General features: G+C 58.1%; 1 protein-coding gene across 1 annotated transcript; it reads left to right on the top strand.

Annotated features, from left to right (window-relative positions):
- The first annotated feature begins 321 nt into the window (after positions 1–321).
- On the top strand, positions 322–14,221 carry TMEM132E (transmembrane protein 132E). The gene is made up of 9 exons (XM_061176874.1): positions 322–415; positions 1,873–2,851; positions 4,337–4,483; positions 4,745–4,937; positions 5,605–5,748; positions 8,195–8,400; positions 10,235–10,523; positions 11,503–11,694; positions 12,606–14,221. The coding sequence occupies exons 1-9, from the start codon at positions 322–324 to the stop codon at positions 13,659–13,661; spliced, it is 3,300 nt and encodes a 1,099-aa protein (XP_061032857.1). The 3' UTR covers positions 13,662–14,221.
- Positions 14,222–14,617: the final 396 nt, after the last annotated feature.

Genomic DNA, 14,617 nt, shown 5'->3' on the forward strand with positions numbered 1-14,617 from the left:
TCTGCGAATCACTCAGTGTAGATCAACCGTGATTTGTTAAAGACTTGTTCAGTGCAAGGCCCCGTAGATAACTCTCACGCAAGGCAGGATGAGAGGTTCCCTCAGAGAAGGGCAAAGCTCTGAGGAAATTCCCAGGAGTAGAGGTCATATCTTGGAGGGCTTCATGGAGGAGGTGGCGTTTGAGCAGGGCCTTAGAGGAAGATTCGGATTTGGATGTGTGCAGATAGGATAGGAGAGAATCCAATGCAGAGGGCACAGCATGAGCATAGGAGGGGCGATAAGGCAGCATCGGCGAGCGCTAAAGCCAGAAGTTGTCCAGTTATGCTGGCAGCAGGAGCCTGGGAAGAGGAATACTGGGGAAAGGGGAGCCTGGAGCTCATTGTAGAGGGCCCTGAATGCCACGCTCAGGCGCAAGGTGAGTTCTGTAAGCAGAAGGGAGAGTCTTTAATAATACACGTTTGCATTGTGTTACACAAATTATAAAGCGATTTCTTGATTCTCGAAAACAAATGACAACACAACATCAAAGGTGAGAAACATGGCTCGGGGGTCCACTGGAGTCTCTGAGAACATGTCCCTGCCCCCTGCAGGGAGGCTGGCTGCAGGCACACATGTGGGATCTGGGGTAATGACCTGGGCCAGGGCACAGCAGCCAACCCAACTGCTTTCTAAGCAGCAGATCCAGAACTGGTTCTCAAACCTCAGACCTCCTCATCTTGGTCCCTCCTGTTCCTTAACAATGTCCAACAGGTGTTGAGCTGGGAGTGAGGAGCCAACAAGGTCCAATCTGTGTCTGGGAGAAACAAATCCCTCTGGCTGCTCTAGGGGGGGTGGGTATGCCAGGGAAGGGAAGAGCTGGGGAGAGGTGAGACCCACTTAGACAATGTTATGTTGTCATAGCAACAGGAATGAAGCCAAAGCTGGAGCAGGGGCCTGGGGATGGAGGTCAGGGGCAGCCGGGGACAGACCAGAGAGCCAAGAGGTAGAATTGCTACAGCTTGGCGGGATCCTGCGAGGATGGGGTGAGTGGCCGAGAGAAGGGAGAAGTCAAGCCCGAGACCCCAAGGCCCACGTTTGGGTTTGGGGGACGAGGATCAAATTCCCGGTGTGTATTTGTGAGGTGGTACATATAGGGAGTAGCGGGCGATGTGGGATCCCCGGGGACCCTGCACCATCTAGGCAGCTGGAGCAGTAAAGGAGTAGAGGCTTGGGTTTGAAAGCCAGGTGGCCCCAGGTTCAACTCCAGCTGCTGGCCCCTTTCACTCATGTGACTTGGGTAAGTTATTTAAGCATCTGGCACCTTCATTTGTAAGAGGTAAGAATAGGCTCTCCAAAAAGAGAAGTTACTGATAGAAAACTGGGTGAATCAATGGAGATCAGAATAATACCTGGTTCAAAGGCTTGATGAGGATCAAATAAGCCACTGCCTGTCATAATAATGCATGAATAATAGTTTAATTTTAATAAACAATGTTAAATCATTAAATACGTACTGTACTGTACCATTAATAATGGTAAGAGTGAAAACTTATTGCCTCAGCATCACCCTTGCTCTTAGCCCTCTACGCACATGACTTTGGTAAGTCCCCACAATAGCTCTTTGAGGCAGAAACAATTTTTATACTCATTTTACAAATGAAGATGCCAGAGGATAAAACCTCTTTAAAGCTTCACAACTCTTTGTACGGGCATTAGCTTTACCCCTGCATCGCAGATAAAGAAATGAATCAGCAGCAAGAGGGCAATTAACACACCAGCAAAGGTGGAGCCCGGCTTGGAGCCTTGAGGATGGAGAGCCGGGCTGAGCTCGGCTCAGCTGGGAGTGGATGGCCCTCTGTAAGGGTGGGAGGCTGGGGTGCCCTGGAGCCCCAGCACAGCCTCTCCTGACCACTCTGGGGTCTTTCTTCTGTCTGTCCCCAGCCTCTGGCCGCTCCCACCCGGCCAGCCCCAGTCCTCCGGGGCCGCAGGCCAGCCCGGTGCTGCCGATCAGCTACCGCCTGTCACACACGCGGCTGGCCTTCTTCCTGCGGGAGGCGCGGCGCACGCCTCCCATGGTCACCAACGGCTCCCTGCAGCGCTCCGAGCCCTTCGTGGTGTTCCAGACCAAGGAGCTGCCCGTCCTCAATGTCTCCCTGGGACCCTTCAGCACCAGCCAGGTGGTGGCCCGGGAGCTCCTGCAGCCGTCCAGCACCCTGGACATCCCCGAGCGCCTGACGGTCAGCTGGAAGGTGCGAGCCTTCATCGTCCGCCCCCGCGTGCCTGCCTCGCAGCCCGTGGCCCAGGTGCTGTTCTACGTGGCCGGCCGGGACTGGGATGACTTCGGCGTCACCGAGCGGCTGCCCTGCGTCCGCCTGCACGCCTTCCGGGATGCCCGGGAGGTCAAGAGCTCCTGCCGCCTCAGCGGGGGTCTGGCCACCTGTCTCGTGCGGGCCGAGCTGCCCCTGGCTTGGTTCGGGCCCCCGGCCCCGGCCGCACCACCCACTGCCCGCCGCAAGTCTCCAGATGGGCTGGAGCCCGAGGCGACAGGGGAGAGTCAGCAAGCCGAGCTCTACTACACTCTCCATGCCCCGGATGCATCGGGAGGCTGTGGAGGAACACGGCGGGGTGCCGGGCCCGGCGGCGGGGCCCGGGCCGAGAGCCCGACCCAGCACCCCCTGCTGCGCATCGGGAGCATCAGCCTGTTCCGCCCGCCCCCCAGAAGGACCCTGCAGGAGCACAGGCTGGACGGCAACCTGGTGATCCGCCTGCCTGACCGGCCCCTCAAGCCCGGGGAAGTGCTCAGCATCCTCCTCTACCTGGCCCCCAACTCCTCCTCTCCCTCCAGCCCCAGCGTGGAGCACTTCACTCTCAGGTAGGGGGGTATGGGCGGGGGTCTGGCTTCCCTTCCAAGGTCAGATGCACACCTGACCCCTTGTAGGGGGCTCGCCCAGACCTGCCCATCCAGCCTCCTAATCCCCGTTCTTCCAGTTATCACTTGAGCAACTTCAGGAAGACAGCTCACTTACCTGAGCCTCGGTGTTCTCATCTGCCTAATGGCCACAAAAATGTCTGCCCTGTCCTCCCTATCTCACAGAAGTGGTGTCATGGTGAAGAGGAAACATCCATTTTCACAAGCATGGATATCCAGAATGATAGAATCGGGGCTGGAAGGGCCCTTAGACATTAGCGGGTGCAACTCTCCTATTTTACAGATGAGGAGACTGAGGCCTAAGAGGAGAAATGGAGATCAGAGAGCAGCCCCTTGCCTGGGAGCCAAAAGATGAACAGGAGGGTATCCGTGTGTCAGGACATTTGTCTAATCCTGGAGTGGGGAGAAATATTTTCAGGAGTCCTAGCTCTTTCTTTGTGAAGGATACAGTTCACAAATTCAGAAATGCCTTCAGTCATATCACATCCCCACAAACTATAATGATGTCTCACAGTAGGAATCCATGGTTTGAGCCATGTTGGGTGATTCTGAGGATATAAGAAAGACCCCACCAAAATGCTCCCCACCAACCCAAGCACTATACATGGGACCTGAAACAGCACCATTAACCTCCGTCTTCTTTAAGTATTGCCTTCTGTCCTGAATGTACTACTTTAAAGTTCAGGTATTCCTGGACAGAGTCATACCTAATTCAGTGATTAATACCTGAACGTGAATATGAGTTAAATCAGTCATCAGAGATCTTGGGCTGCATTAATAGGAGTAAAGTATGTAGAATTAGGGAGGTGATAATCATTCTGCTTTAGTTAGTGTTAATTAGAGCTGAAGTGTTGTATTTAGTATAAGACACTACACCTTATGTATTCAGAATGTCCAGAAGAGGGTGACTAGGATATGGGCGACTTGAAACTATGGCAAAAGAGCAACAATTGGAGGAACTGAAGATTTTAGGCCTGGAGAAAAGAAGACTCAGAGAACACCTGCTCACCTCCCCAGGTGTCTATTCAGGTGGAAGAGAGTTGTCCTCCCTTCCCCCAACAGAACCCACGGCTGTTCTATTTCAGCTACATACAGGGAAGAAGTTTCTCCTTTTAGGGACTTTCTAAAGATGTAATGGGATATGTGCAGAAGTAGTGAGTCTCCTGTCACTAAGGTATGCAAGTAGAGGTTAGGTAAAGATCTGGCAGAGATATAACAGAAGGGACTACAGCTTCCACTAGGGCCAGAGGTTGAAGATACATGAGACCAGATCCCCCAGATTAGTTTCAGGCTTTGAGTCTAGAACTCAGGGTAACTTACTCACCTGCTGCCTCTTCTCCCAGCCCCAGCCTAAGGATGGTAGGCAGGTGGGCAGCCCTTGGACCCCAAGCTGACCCTCTCCCTCTTCTTCTTCCTGCTTTGTCCCAGGGTGAAGGCCAAGAAGGGCGTGACCCTTCTAGGAACCAAGTCACGGAGTGGCCAGTGGCACGTGACCTCGGAGCTGCTGACTGGGGCAAAGCATTCAACAGCCACCGTGGATGTGTCCTGGGCCCAGGGCACACCGCTGCCCCTCTGGTGAGCCAAGGTGGCTCCTCTGCCCACTTCTTTGCAGGACAGCACTGGGGAGGGGTGGGGGAATTCTTGATGGAGGAGACCAGGCCGGCAGAAGGGCTGGGGCGTACTTTCTGGGGACCCTGGAGGCCAGGCTGGGGAAGGCTCAGAGGGCCCCGGGGAAAGGCCACTGAGGAGGGCTAGGGTCCTCAGTGAGGGTTTCGGAGCTCCTGAGCTACTCCCAGCCCTTCCTCCTGGGCTCTCCTTCCTTCCCCCACCACGCAGGGAGGACCAGGGGCCCCTGGAGATCCTGCAGCTGGACTTTGAGATGGAGAACTTCACCAGCCAGTCAGTCAAGCGGAGGATCATGTGGCACATCGACTACCGCGGCCACGGTGCCCTGCCTGACCTGGAGCGGGCTGTCACCGAGCTGACGGTCATCCAGCGGGATGTGCAGGCCATCCTGCCCCTGGCCATGGTGAGTGCACTCACAGGAGGCAGGTGAGCTCTGCGCCTGGTGCTGGAGTGGGACAGCGGCTGCTGAGGGGCACGGAGGTGGGAGAAGTCACCATGGAGGGGCCACTTGGGGGGGCTGGGGGGGCCGCTTCCTGGATGAGGTGACCATGCAGTGGAGCCTTGAAGGTCCCATGGAGGAGGGGATCATACAGTCAGAGAAGATGAGGAAGGTGCTTTAGGCAGGGGATCTCCTGGGCAAAGGTGTGGTGATGGGAATGGGAATAGTTTGTTCAAAGGAGCAATGGGTTTAGGAAGAGTGCCATGGAATGATTGTCTGGGACCAGCCCAGGGGCACATGGAATAGCCAGGCAAATGTGCTGGACGTTACTCTGAGTCTGGAGGAGCATGGAAGATGCTGAGAGGAGATGGTGGAGGATTGGGGAAGCATTGTTTTCTGGCAGCAGAGTGGGGTAGACCCTGAAGGCTACCACGGGAGTCCAAGTGAGCAGAGCGTCTGAGAAGGCACGCGAGACCGGGTAGATGCATCTGTCTGCCCACGTCCCCACGGGAAGGATACGCATCTGAGGAGTGGGCACAGCTGGGAGCTGCCGGGGCTTGGCTGGTGGTCCTGGGAGAGCAGGGGACCTCAAGCAGTTCAGCAGAGCCCCGCCCTCCTCTCTTCCCTGCAGGACACAGAGATCATCAACACAGCCATCCTGACTGGCCGGACGGTGGCCATCCCTGTCAAGGTCATTGCCATCGAGGTGACCGGCCTTGTCCTAGATGTCTCTGCCCTGGTGGAATGCGAATCTGACAATGAGGACATCATCAAGGTGAGCTTCCTGGAGGCGGGGGAGCCTGGGAAGAAGGCCTCGGGCCTTCCGGGGGAGTGGACCCCAAACCAGAGGGGAATTCACATCCCAGGGAGGTCCCCTTGGTAGGCAAGAGGAGGGGAAGTGGCAGGGAGTGAGGGGAAGAGCATCCCATGAAGAGCAAGGGGAGGTCCTGGAGGGCTTCCTGCAGGAATGTGAAAGAGACCTTTTGGCAGGCTGAAGGGAGAAAGCAGCATTGACAACTTGAATTCAATCCCCAAGTCATTACTGAGCCCTTGCTGTGTGGCAGACACCGGGCAAAGCAATAGGGGAGGGGGTCCTGGGGGGGTCTCAGAGACATGCCCTGAACCTGGGTGCTGGTGACCAGGTGGAGGAGATCCAGCCCAGGGAGGAAGCCTCCAGAAGCTCATGAGTTAGGCCAGGAGTGAAGGTTGTGTAAAAGGACCCACTCCAGGAACACCCACCCCAGCCCTCCACCTCCCAAAGGCCTTGCCCTGAGCTCCTCCCCAGAGGCCCCCTCTGGGCAGTGGGTCCTCCACAACCCAGCAAACAGGACGTTGATCTGACTTGATTGGCCCAGTTTGCTACCTCCCCAGGAGGGCCTCCAGATTTCCTCTGGCTTTGGACAGTGGTCAGAGGTGAGATGCGGGGAGGAGGCAGTGGGGCGGGCAGTGATGCAGGAGGGCATCCAGCCCTGGTCCCTGTGGGATGGGTGAGCTGTCTGCCGTGCCAGCCTCCAGCTGGTGCCAAAATCAAATGATTGGGCAACAGAATCTGTTTCCTGTTCCTGTAAATCCTTCAGCAGGGGGAGTGGGGATGTGGGTGTCCTCCTCCCTCCCTGGGAGTGTGTGCTCTCTCGCTCTCTCTCTCTCTCTCTCTGCTCTGCCCTGGATCCCTTCTGGTGTCTGGAGCCCGAGGCTCACCTCCTCCATCCCCCCATCCAGGAAGAATGTCCCCCGAGTGAGCCAGAGCAGACGGCTTGGTACCACACACCCACGGCCTCCTGAGGACTAGAAGCCTTGCCAGGCCCATGGGGCTTGCCACTGCTGGCAGGCTGGGACCGGGAGAAACGGGCCTGCTCCCAAGAGCCCTCACCCAGCACCTTCCTCTACCACCCAGACCCCCACACCCCCACCCCAGAGCAGACCAGAACAGTCACCGTGGCTTAGATACCAAAGGGAATTAGCAAAGATTCGAAATGGAATTTGTTTCCGTTCTCAGTGAAATACTCTCAGGTTCTTCCGGGAGTTTGCCAACATTCTAAATGGGATTTGCCAGCCTTCAGCTGGAATTCTCTGCCTTCCGAAGTGGGAAATGAGCATTTCTAGCAGAGCCACCGTCCCACTCCTCTCCACCCACCCCCTGAGATGATTAAGAGAGCTCGAAGGAGTTTGGGACCGTCAGGGGCTCATCTGCACAGATGAACCACAGTACCAGCCCCTCCCCAGCCCCACCAGAGCCTTCAGGTTGTCATCAGCCCATAGGCTGCCTGATAGACCCTCCTCCAGACTCAAGGATGTGCACCCCGGGGCGTGTCCCAGTAGGAGCACCTAAATGCATTGCACACAGGATTCACTCCAGGTATGCCAGGCGTGTACGTGGGCACTTACATGGACACCCGTTGCATCTGCCCTGAAGTACTAGCAGGGACACCGCTGTGAGTGGGCACAGCTACCCACTAAGATGTGTTCAGTGAGCATATGCTCATCCGGGAAACCGTGAAGAATGCAAGGTGGTGTCCAGGTGGGCATGCATTTGCAAAAGCTGCACCCGTGGGTGGCAGTTGTCCACCTGTCTGTGCTTGGGGTTCTCTGGTCCTGAAATTTCCTCTCCCTTTCCCTCAGTTCCACCCCTGGCTGGAGCAGCCCCCTCCCAGAAATTAACCAGCTGCCCATCTGCCTGGGACCACTGGGCCAGAGGCACCTTGGAGGAGCTGTGGGCCTGCCCCTTCTCCCCACCCCCTCCACCTCGACCTCCTCCCCGCCCAGTCGCACCCCAGTGTCCTGCTCAGGACAGGCTACTCCTGTGTACTGTGGAGGACTCTACCATCAGACACCTGCTCCAGAGCCCAGGCGGTCATGCTGGGGAGGGGAGCCAGCACTGGGGACCCTCAGCCTGAAGACTCCCCCACGGTGTGGCCTGGCACATCAAAAGCAGCCCCTTACAAAAATATTGGCACACTGGCTTCTTGCCAGGGAGCAAAATCCTCCCAAGGTAGCCACTAAGAGATGATCTCTGGAGCAATGGAGTGGAAGCTGGCACCTCCCAGAGGAATTAAATTAGGGGCCTTCTCCCACCCAGCCCCTCCCCTTCAGCCTCCTGTGACTGGCACTTTCTCTGTCCAATGGCCTTCTGGCCTTCCTTGTCAGAATGAAGTCCTCTGCACTGCCCCACAGGATGAACTGTAGGGCAAGACAGGCCAACCAACCTCTCTCCCCCTCCCCAGGTATCCAGCAGCTGTGACTACGTGTTTGTTAGCGGAAAGGAGTCTCGCGGTTCCATGAACGCCAGGGTCACCTTCCGCTACGACGTCCTCAATGCCCCCCTGGAAATGACAGTCTGGGTGCCCAAGCTGCCCCTGCACATTGAGCTCTCGGATGCCCGCCTCAGCCAAGTGAAGGGCTGGAGGGTACCTATCTTTCCTGACCGGAGGTATGGCCCCTCCAAACACGGCGGATGCTGGGGATACTCATGGGTGACACAGCCCTGGCACAACGTCTGATCTGCATGTGTGTGTGAGGCCCTAGGTGTACACAGTCTGCAGGTCGGTTATGCAATCAACAAACTTATTGAGCAGCTACTGTGTGCCAGGCACGGATGGGGGCAGGGAGGGGAGCAGGTAAGTGTGGCCAGAGCCTGACCCAGCTGAGCTCTGGGTCCATCAGGAAGCCGTCTTATATATACCATGGAGCATGGTGGATGAAGGAAGCCCTGAGTACAGGGAAGCAAGTGGCACAAAGGAAAGAACCACCTCTTCCTCCAGAAGAAGTCAAAGAAGGCTTCCTGGAAGAGGTGACTCCGGAGCTAAGTCTTAAAGGATGAGTGGAAAGGAGTTGGCTAGGGAGACAGGGTGAGAGCAGTCAAGCAGCAGACAAAATGGAGCAGAAACACCAACACAGGTGCTCACACACCTGTACACGCGTGCCCCAGCCTGGGCACACCAGGGGCACACTTGTGAGTACATCAGCCAGGCACATGGTGACTCCCACTGGGCTCCCTCACTGGGATACAGGCTCACACACCCGGGTGCCCATCTGTGGGGCAGGTCCATGTGTACTCAGCACACTCCACTCACCCACTCATCGCTGCTGGAGAGAGAAGCCAGCAGGGAAGAGAAGAGAGGCAGAGTGACAGGCAGCTAAGAGCGGGAGGGGCGGAGCGGGAGGGGCGGAGCTGGAGAGAGAAGCAGGCGGCCTAGTGAGAGTTGGGATCAGTTCAGTTCTGCGGAGATTTGGAAAAGCAAGGCAGCATAGATCAGAGCCTCTTGAACTTGCGCGCGACTTGCCCAAGGATGCTGTTAAAATGCAGATTCTGATTCTGTGAAACTGGGATGGGGCCTGTGAGTCTGCATTTCAGGCCAGCTCCCCGTGAGGTTGATGCTGCTTTGAGTAGTGAAGGGCATAGTGAACTCTGAAGCCAGATGGCTTGGGGTGAAATCCTGACTGCTATTTGCTAGCTGGGTAACCTTAGGCTACTGTGCCTCAGTTTCCTCATCTCTAAAATGGGCACGTTAACACTTAGCTCAGTGGATTGCTGTGAGGATTAAATTAGTTAACACAGGTAAAAGAGCCCTCTATGTGAATGAATATTCTGGTGGTTAATCCTTCTGAAGCACTAGCCAAGCGCTGGCCACACCCTTCTCTCTCTCCACAGCCCGCTTTCCTGGGTGAATCTCCTGATTTTTGCATTTTTGGCAATCTGGATAGGCTGAGAATTCCCCAAATTGTCAAGTCCTGGTTCCCTTTTGCCTGACAGTTCCTCCCTCCATTTATCTGTCTCCTCTTGCATTTTACTCTGAGCAGCCAGAGGAAGCCAGGACACACCTCCCACACTCTGCTTGGCAATCTCATCAGCTAAATATCCAAATTCTGTCTGCCACACCGCTGTAGGACACGACGTAGCTAAGCCTCCTGGCACTTGAGCAAGGATCACCTTTGATCCAAGTTAGAGCTGAGCCCAGGGCCCAGCAACTGCTTAGTGCTGACAAAGAGCCAGTATTTGCTAAGATTTGATGCCAGTTATTCACAGGTGTGGGCGCAGCCAAGCAGGGGACACGGGGTGGGTCGGGGAGTCAAGAAGGTACCTTTCTAGGAGAGGAAAGCCTGGGACTTCGGACTCCAAGCTTGTCAGAGACAGAAGGGATGGGCCAGGGAAAGCCTTTCACCCACGGGAGCCGGGGAGGGGCTGGCGGGGCAAGAGGGAGGGAGGGACTCGTGCAGGTCAGAGCCGGGGTGGGGAGCCCTGACTCCAGGCCTCCCCCACCCAGATCAGCCCGGGAGAGCGAGGACGAGGACGAGGAGGAGGAGGAGCGCCGGCAGAGCGCGAGCCGCGGCTGCACCCTGCAGTACCAGCACGCCACCCTGCAGGTTTTCACCCAGTTCCACACGACGTCATCGGAGGGCACTGACCAGGTGGTCACCATGCTGGGCCCAGACTGGCTGGTGGAGGTCACCGACCTGGTCAGCGACTTCATGCGGGTGGGTGACCCCCGAGTGGCACGCATGGTAGACGGCAGCACGCTGGCGGGGCTGGAGCCAGGCACCACGCCCTTCAAGGTAAGCACGGTTGGGGGGGGGTTGGGGGGGTGGGGGTGGTGGGGGGGCGTGCCGGGAGCCTTGACACAGACGTTCCTAAGACAGCATTTCCAGCGCCTCGGCCTCGGGGAGCAACCCCAGACGGGCCCCCAAACACACTTTCTTCCCCCACCTGCCCTTCTGCTTGAAATTCTACCATCGAAGGTCAAGAACCTTGGCGAAGCTTCTCCCTCCGAGCCTCATCAGCCTCTATCAACCTTGCATGGCTCAGTGTGGCCCCTGAGGGAGATGTGGCTGAGGGGGGAGGAGGTGGGAGGGCCCAGCCAGCGTAGAGGCCAGAAAAGGGAATTTTGGAGATCTGGGCACTCAACTTTGACCTTCCTCCTTGATAGCTGGGTGCCTGGGTAGATATCATCCATCTAAGAGACTATAAATAGTGACCCAGGGGCTGAAATCTGCCGCAGACATATTTTGTTTGTAAAACAATTGACACAACCGTTTAAAACTTGGGAGGTTTCTCATTTTTTTAAAATGTAAATTTCTGGTTTTAGAAAATATGAATCTGGCAGCACAGGGTCTGCATTCCTGCCTGGCAATCATCAGCTGGAGTCAGTACTGCTGCCTTTTTTTACATGAGCACGAGTTCTCCCATTTGCCCCAGTGCCCACCACTCCCTTTTGTCTCCCTGACATTGAGGCTGACCATCAATTGTGACTTATCACTCTACGGGAGGGCTGTTGTTTTCTTTAAAATCAACCCACCTCACTCATCTGTGTTCCTGCCAGGCTCCTGTGAGCCCTTGACCCTTGCTTGGCCTCTGGACCCTGGTTCCCGGTTGCAGACCTAAGGCAGAGCCCAGGAGTCCTGCCTCCCAATCTGCCCCACCCCCTGGGCTTCTCTTCCAGCAGCACTCAGATTCCTCCCTGTTTGGGAATTTGGGGGGGGGGCGGGGTGTCCTTCTCTCCTGGCTCTCACCCATCCCCGCCCCACCCTGCCTCAGGTGGTTTCCCCTCTGACGGAGTCCGTGCTTGGGGAGACACTGCTGACGGTGACAGAGGAGAAGGTCAGCATCACACAGCTGCAGGCCCAGGTGGTGGCCAGCCTCACCCTGTCCCTGCGGCCCAGCCCTGGGAGCAGCCACACCATCGTGGCCACCACGGCCGCCCAGCAGACCCTCAGCTTCCTCAAGCAGGTAACTGGATGCCTGGGGGCTTGGGATGTGGAAGGAGGACTTGCAGGTTCTGGCCACGAGCCCCCCAGATTAGGGCTTTGATAATGGAAGATCGATCTACCCTTTGTGCCCTGCGCACCTGCCCTACCCCATGCCCCACCATCTGCCCGGGAGTCTGGCCAAGGTCTCACTTCCTGCACCTGCCATGGTGGGATGCTCCTGCTGAAGGTTCCCACTCCTGGATTCTCAGAGGGCCCGTCACCTCTGCCTCCACCCCCCGGAATTACCCTCACCCATCTCTGGACCCCCAGCTATAGCCCCCCACAGATACACCAGGGCACTGGCTATGGGACAAAGGTGGAAAAGTTACAGGTGGAGGCACAGGGAGGGAGAAGGTGGGCACTGAGCACCGAGCCAGAGGTCAGGACACAGGATTCCTCTGCCCCAACTTGCTTCGTGACCCCAGGCCAGTTGCTTGTCTCTGAGCCCTGCTTCTTCATCTGCAAGGAGGTTAACTCTCAGAAGGTTTAACAAACAGAGGACAAGGCTGGGGTTGAGTATGTGTGCGTTCTCAGTCTCCACGTGTCTGTTGGGGGTGATCAGGCATGGAGATACGGTGTGACTCCTGCAGCAGAAGAGATCTAAGTTAGACCCAAGGCAGAATTTACCATCAACTCATCCGGGGGAGAAAGGCAAAGTGGGCAAGGACGTTCTCGGGGCAGTACGGGGCCATAACTCCCTGTACTGAGTTGAGTGGGAGAACTCCCCCTCAGATAACCATTCCCGAGCACCCACCGCCTGCCAGGCACTGTTCCAGTACTGGGAATACAGCAGGGAGCCAGAGCGCCTCGGCCCTCACGGAGCTCAGGACCCAGCAGGGAAGCCAGCAGGAGTAGATCTCTGATTCCTGTCCTCTCCTCCTCTTCCTCCAGGAAGCCCTCCTGAGCCTCTGGCTCTCCTACAGTGACGGTACCACGGCCCCACTCTCCCTCTACAGCCCCCGGGACTATGGGCTGCTGGTGAGCAGTCTGGATGAGCGCGTGGCCACAGTGACCCAGGACCGGGCCTTCCCACTGGTGGTGGCTGAGGCCGAGGGGGCTGGGGAGCTGCTCCGTGCGGAGCTCACCATCGCCGAGAGCTGCCAGAAAACCAAGCGCAAGAGTGTGCTGGCCACGACCCCTGTAGGCCTGCGGGTGCACTTTGGGCGGGAAGAGGGGGACCCCACCTACGACTACCCCGGCCCCAGCCAGCCAGGGCCCGGCGGGGGCGAGGACGAGGCCCAGGGAGCTGGCCCGCCGGGCACTGCCGGATCCCCGCCCGAGGCCGTGGGCCCGGGCACCGCCAGCCCGGCGGTGCCACCCACAGAAGATTTCCTGCCACTGCCCACCGGCTTCCTGCAGATGCCGAGGGGGCTGACGGACCTGGAGATCGGCATGTACGCGCTGCTGGGCGTCTTCTGCCTCGCCATCCTGGTCTTCCTCATCAACTGCATCGTCTTCGTGCTGCGCTACCGGCACAAGCGCATCCCGCCCGAGGGCCAGACCAGCATGGACCACTCTCACCACTGGGTGTTCCTGGGCAATGGGCAGCCGCTGCGGGGGCAGGGGGAGCTGTCGCCACCCGCCAACAACCCGATGGAGACCGTGCCCGCCTGCTGCCACGGCGACCACCACAGCAGCGGCAGCTCGCAGACCAGCGTCCAGAGCCAGGTGCACGGGCGGGGCGACGGCTCCTCGGGCGGCTCGGCCCGGGACCAGGCCGAAGACCCCGCCAGCTCACCCACCTCCAAGCGCAAGCGGGTCAAGTTTACCACCTTCACGACGCTGCCCTCGGAGGAGCTGGCCTATGACTCGGTGCCCGCCGGCGAAGAGGATGAGGAGGACGAAGAGGACCTGGGATGGGGCTGCCCAGATGTGGCGGGCGCCGCGCGGCCCACTCAGCCCCCTGACCTGCACAATTACATGCGCAGAATCAAAGAGATTGCGTAGGAGTGCCGTCCCCTGCCCGCCACGTCGTGGGCGCTGCGTGGGACCCAGCCGGGACCCAGTTCACACTTGACGTGGGCCGGCTGAAGTGGAACTTGTACTCCGGCCCCTGCAGCTTTGCTCCTCCCAGACGGCCACCTCCTTGCCTCACACCTTACCCTCCTCCGCCCCAGAGGTGGAGGTGCCTTCCTCCTGGAGCTTGCTAAGAGGAAAGCAATCCCAGCCTTTGTTCTACCCTTTCCAACCCTCCTCCCGTCTTAGACAACCCCCCTGCCCCAAGACGGGGGCAAGGAGGCCAAGCTTGGGCCGGGGGTCCTCACAATGCCCCGCCCCATCCCCCCATGTCCCCTGCTTCCCCCCCGTGTGGGGGACTCTGGGGGGTCTTGTGTCACAAGCTGCACAAAGACTTTTCTCAAACCACTATTCAGGGATTTCTGTCCTGCAGGGTGGGGAGGCGGCGGCAGCTGTCTGCCCTGCCAAGGATCTTGCTGTGGACAAAACATTTGGGGGGCAGGGGATATTTGTAGCATCTGCTGGCTTCTGGGTGCCCCCCAGTCCCTTCCCAGGACCTGGGAGCTGACTCTCCAGAGGGGTCTGGGGCCAAGCCAGGTGCCTCTCTGAGATCTCAGGACTCCATCCTGTGCCCCCAAGGGCTGTGGGCAGGCCCTCAAGGGGGAGGAGTCCTTGGTCCACCCCAGAGCACTGTGGTCTGGGTGCCCGGGAGCCCTGGGTGCCTCCCGCCCGCCCCTCAGCAAGATCAACACTACGCCTTAGCCGCCCCTCCCGCTCCGCTGAGCACGCCTTCCTCTCTGCAGGGGCAGCCACCCACCCCCCTGCCAGGCGGAATCCGGTGGGAGGGGGAGAGGGCACCAGGCAGTGCTGGGAAGGACCCTGGGAGGAGCAAGGCAGAAGGGAGCCCGCGGCTCCCCTACCCCATCCCCCAGCCACCGCTCTCTCGG

Source organism: Eubalaena glacialis, chromosome 19 (assembly GCF_028564815.1).
Source record: "Eubalaena glacialis isolate mEubGla1 chromosome 19, mEubGla1.1.hap2.+ XY, whole genome shotgun sequence".
NCBI lineage: Eukaryota > Metazoa > Chordata > Mammalia > Artiodactyla > Balaenidae > Eubalaena > Eubalaena glacialis.

What these genes read in the sequence shown, in the direction of transcription:
- TMEM132E (XM_061176874.1), top strand. Translation starts at nt 322, where the DNA reads ATGCTGGCAGCAGGAGCCTGGGAAGAGGAATACTGGGGAAAGGGGAGC. An exon ending in GGCACACCGCTGCCCCTCTG is followed by an intron (nt 4,484 to 4,744) that starts GTGAGCCAAGGT and finishes CCCACCACGCAG; the next exon opens with GGAGGACCAGGGGCCCCTGG. An exon ending in CCATCCTGCCCCTGGCCATG is followed by an intron (nt 4,938 to 5,604) that starts GTGAGTGCACTC and finishes TCTTCCCTGCAG; the next exon opens with GACACAGAGATCATCAACAC.